Source organism: Gadus morhua, chromosome 18 (assembly GCF_902167405.1).
Source record: "Gadus morhua chromosome 18, gadMor3.0, whole genome shotgun sequence".
NCBI classification, from domain to species: Eukaryota; Metazoa; Chordata; class Actinopteri; order Gadiformes; family Gadidae; genus Gadus; species Gadus morhua.
Genome location: NC_044065.1, coordinates 24,040,578 through 24,045,067, shown reverse-complemented (window position 1 = coordinate 24,045,067; position 4,490 = coordinate 24,040,578). Strand labels below are relative to the sequence as shown.

At 49.4% G+C, this 4,490-nt stretch overlaps 1 protein-coding gene across 5 annotated transcripts in view; it reads right to left on the bottom strand.

Annotated features, from left to right (window-relative positions):
* Positions 1-43: 43 nt before the first annotated feature.
* Positions 44-4,490, bottom strand: part of LOC115531471 (MAGUK p55 subfamily member 3) — a 50,153-nt gene continuing 45,706 nt past the window's right edge. For all 5 annotated transcript variants that reach the window (XM_030340769.1, XM_030340773.1, XM_030340772.1 and 2 more), the window contains 2 exons: positions 3,016-3,135; positions 44-1,501 (listed from right to left, as the gene is read on the bottom strand). In XM_030340769.1, coding sequence (XP_030196629.1) covers positions 1,322-1,501; positions 3,016-3,135 — 300 coding nt within the window. In that variant the 3' untranslated portion in view covers positions 44-1,321. The remainder of the gene's footprint in view (positions 1,502-3,015; positions 3,136-4,490) is intronic.

The following is a 4,490-nucleotide window of genomic DNA, read 5'->3' as shown; positions in this document are numbered from 1 at the left end:
GGATGTGGTCTGTCTGACTTATTAAAAGAATGCAGTCCAGAGACTTGTTCGACTTTTGTTTATTGATGGAACACGTCCACGATTGGAAGCCAGATTAATCATTTGCAGAGGTCCATTGTTACCGTTTTACATTGATTGATTATGCATATTGTTTATGGCACAGTATACGTTTCCTGATAAATAGTGGTACATTTGCTCGAATCAGACTTTTGAACACTTAATAGAAGTCCTCACTAATACATGCCAGATACACAACATTCAGGATATGATTCATAGAGCAGGGTTACATTAAAACAAGAAACCGCTGCTAAATCAATCCTCATTCACACAGATGATTCGGAACGGAAGTTTGTAATGGGTTCAAATCTGTCAGGTGATGTCATTTTCAAGTTAGTATGACATCACCAGTTCAACAAATAAGAAACGTCCTGTTAACTTGTTTTTTTGGTTCGGGACAGGGTTGAGGTGTTCGGTGTTTGGTGACAAGGGGAAACAGTCAACACGATGCAATGAAAGAAAACATTGTTCTTATTTCGGTAAAAACTGTCGCATTAAGCCCAGTTCAGACCAAAGATCAAAGAGGCATTCTCAAGGACAGCTACATGTCTGGTCCCGATTTCCAACAGCTGACGTAGCCACGACAACAAGCGACGCATCCGGCTAATGGTCACCAGTTAACAAGGTCACGAGTTTAACTTAATAATAATAATAAATGAAATTTATATAGCGCTCAATATGGTAGGCCTACTCTAAGACGCTTTAAAACACCACACCAAGTGCCACCGCAATTTCGCAACATGCTTTCTTCTTGCTGTCCCTGTTGCTATACCCCTTTCTGCCAACGTCGTAAAGGACAGGTTGCTCCTCCAGCAAGCGAATTAAATTCCCCTCCCTCTCTTCGGACCAGAAGTCTGCCATCTTCGGATGGTGGAGTGGACAGTACGGTACCGGGACGGAGTAAAGCCGTGACGTACAAGTTGTTCTGTGCTGTGATTGGCTGAAGAGAAATAGTTAAATCGCCGCGTTCTAATCTCTGGTGACTCCTTGCAACTCCTTGCGACGCCTTGCAACTCCTTGCAACGACCCGTTCACACCGCCCCTGTGACATTCTAAAACCGTCTCGTTGCAAGTCGTTGAAAGGTGAATCTTAGGTCTGAACTGGGCTTTAGTTGTAAAGATTGTGCAGGCTACGATGGTAGTGATGTAGATCCAGCAGTACCTTAACTTCAAGCCCCCCCACTGCCCTACTTGGTCTCAATAGTCCTGCTGCTTCGGACCCAGGAGACGGGGACCCAGTGGGGCTCGGCCCCCCCTCCCAGTTCTAGGTCCTGACCCAGGAGACGGGGACCCAGTGGGGCTCGGTCGTTACCCGCTCCAGCAGGCCCTGCAGCTCCAGCAAGGCCCCGGCGGGCTCCTCCTTCACCAGGACGTAGTCCACCCAGTGGCCGTGGAGATCATCCATCTGCTCAGCCGACTGCCTCATCTCCTCCAGGTCCTCCTCCTGGGGGACAGGTCAGAGGGTAAGACATGGTGGGGATAGCCACACGGGTGAGACATGGGGGGCACTGACCACGGGGTGAGACATGGGGGACAGAGACACGGGGTGAGAAATGGGGGGCACTGACCACGGGGTGAGACATGGGGGACACTGACCATGGGGTGAGACATGGGGGACAGAGACACGGGGGGGGACATGAGGGGACACTGACCATGGGGTGAGACATGGGGGACAGAGACACGGGGTGAGACATGGTGGACACTGACCATGGGGTGAGACGTGGGGGACACTGACCACGGGGTGAGACCTGGCAGACACTGTCCACGGGGTGAGACATGGGGGGACACTGACCACGGGGTGAGACATGAGGGGACACTGACCATGGGGTGAGACATGGGGGACAGAGACACGGGTTGAGACATGGGGGGACACACATGGGGTGAGACATGGGGGACAGACACATGGGGGACACTGACCATGGGGTGAGACATGGGGGACAGACACACGGGGTGAGACATGGTGGACACTGACCAGGGGGTGAGACATGGCGGACACTGACCATGGGGCGAGACATGGGGGGACACTGACCACGGGGCCAGATCCTTATTGAATTGACATGAATATGATTAAGTAATAAAGTAAAATAATGCAGCATGTGTCCCAAACGTTATTCCGAACGTTGTAATGGCCTGGAGAATCGAGTTCAAACTAATATTGTACGTCATGTCGTCAGGTTACAGATAATGCCTTCATGCATTTACTTTCTGGTGGCTGTTAAAGGATATTGCACAGATGGATATTGCACAGATACATCTTACTATGAAACTACTTCTTCGAGTTTAACTCCCGCTGCATCAGCAATCGGCTAGTTGGCAAACATCAGGGTGAGTAGAAAGGGACATTTGTTTACAGACCCGCCGTGGTTTAATTAGCAGCTTGGAAACATAGATCTGTGATATCGTCGGAGTAATAGTTTATACACTTTATGGTCGGAGTGCTAGCTTGTGGAGATTGACATGACAGGGGCTGATTGACATCGGAGGGTTAGTCAGTTTTAAGGCTGCCAGCCATGTATTAAGGGCTGGTTTCCTATTCAAAGGTAGCCTGTGGAAATGTATGATTACCCCAGCTGCCTTGGCCCTATATAATTCATTACTGCAGCCAGGGGCAATGCAATAAGATGATCCTCCTGTAGACCTGGTTGTTTGCTTTTCCGTAGCCATTTCAGCGAGCCTCAGAGCCTGACAAATTATCTGCTATGACTGCTAGAGCCACAGAGTAGTAGGTTACCATGCCAGTGACGTAGCTGATTGTTGAAATCCAACATGGCGGCGCCCTGTAACTCTTTCACCGTACAATTTAATCCCCTTTAGCAAGTTCAGCCGTTTTTTGTTGTTGTACCAATGAGAAGGCAGACAATGCATCTGTTATATCATCCAAACTTTCAAATTTCAGTTCAGTTAATCTTTAAGGGCTCCCCAGGACTAGATAGTGCCCCCTCTGGATCCTCGACCCACCGTGATGGTGGTGCTTAGCGAGGAAGTGGAGCCCAGACGCCTGCAGTGGCTGCTGGGAACCCGCGGCCTCACAAACACCACGTAGGGCCTGAACTCGGCCGTGCGAAGGCTTTTCAGCGCCTGGGAGAGAGAATAAAACACATGATTAAAGGTCCCATGACATGAAAATCTCACTTTGTGAGGTTTTCTAACATAAATATGAGTTCCCCTAGCCTGCCTATGGTCCCCCAGTGGCTAAAACTTGCGTTTGGTGTAAAACGAGCACTAGCTGTTCTGCTCGCCTTTGAAAAAACGGAGGCTAAAGCGCGCTGATTTGGAATGCCTGTGCTCATGACGTCATGAGGAATCTCGGCTCCTCCCCTTACTCTGCCTGGCCCGCCCAGAGACGTTGGCCCGCCAATGAGACTCGACCGTGCGAGCGCCACATGTGTGTGTGTGAATACACACACTGTAACGCAAGTGTTTCTTGTCGGTTCTTTGACGTGTCTTGTATTTCCACAACGAGACTGTCGTGGGGGTTATCTGAGCCATGTTTGAGAAGGAATTGGGGGAAAGGAACTTTGGTTTGACTCGCTGAAGTACATGAACTGCGACATGCCGCCGGTTGCCGCGAGGCACCATCGCCCGGCAGCGGGCAGCTGGCAGCAGGCAGCGCGCGGTTCAGTCGACTTCAGGTTGATGTGAAAGTGGAAGAACCAGAGACGTCGCAGAACCCGACAAAGTCGTTTGTGATTCATAATATCGTCTGGAGGCGCACACAATATATTATATGATATAGATATCTATGTATTATATGATATTATTTAGATATAGAGCTCCAGGACTGTAACGCAAGTGTTGTACACTTCCTTGTTATTTGGCGCATAACGCGTCGGACTCTCGTCTCTGGTATTTCTACAACGAGACTCGTATTGGGGGTTATCTCAGCCAAGGTTGAGAATGAATTGGGGGGAAAGAACTTTGGCTTCGACTCCCTCAAGTCAAGACCATGAACCACGACAAGGAGGAGAAAGGGATCTTTGCCGGGCAGCGCTTAGGCACCTCCGCCTCCGGCGGTGGTCCCTCAGCGGGGCTCAAGCGGGAGACATTCGCCGCCAACAATCCCTTTCTCCTCCATGTCGTGGTTCATGTTCTTGAGGGAGTCAAAGCCAAAGTTCCTTTCCCCCAATTCATTCTCAACTTTGGCTGAGATAACCCCCAATACGAGTCTCGTTGTAGAAATACCAGAGACGAGAGTCCGACGCGTTATGCGCCATCACACCAACAGCAGAACGGTTATCCAAATAACAAGGAAGTGTACAACACTTGCGTTACAGTCCTGGAGCTCTATATCTAAATAATATCATATAATAAATAGATATCTATATCATATAACATATTGTGTGCGCCTCCAGACGATATTATGAATCACAAACGACTTTGACGGGTTCTGCGACGTCTCTGGTTCTTCCACTTTCACATCAACCTGAAGTCGA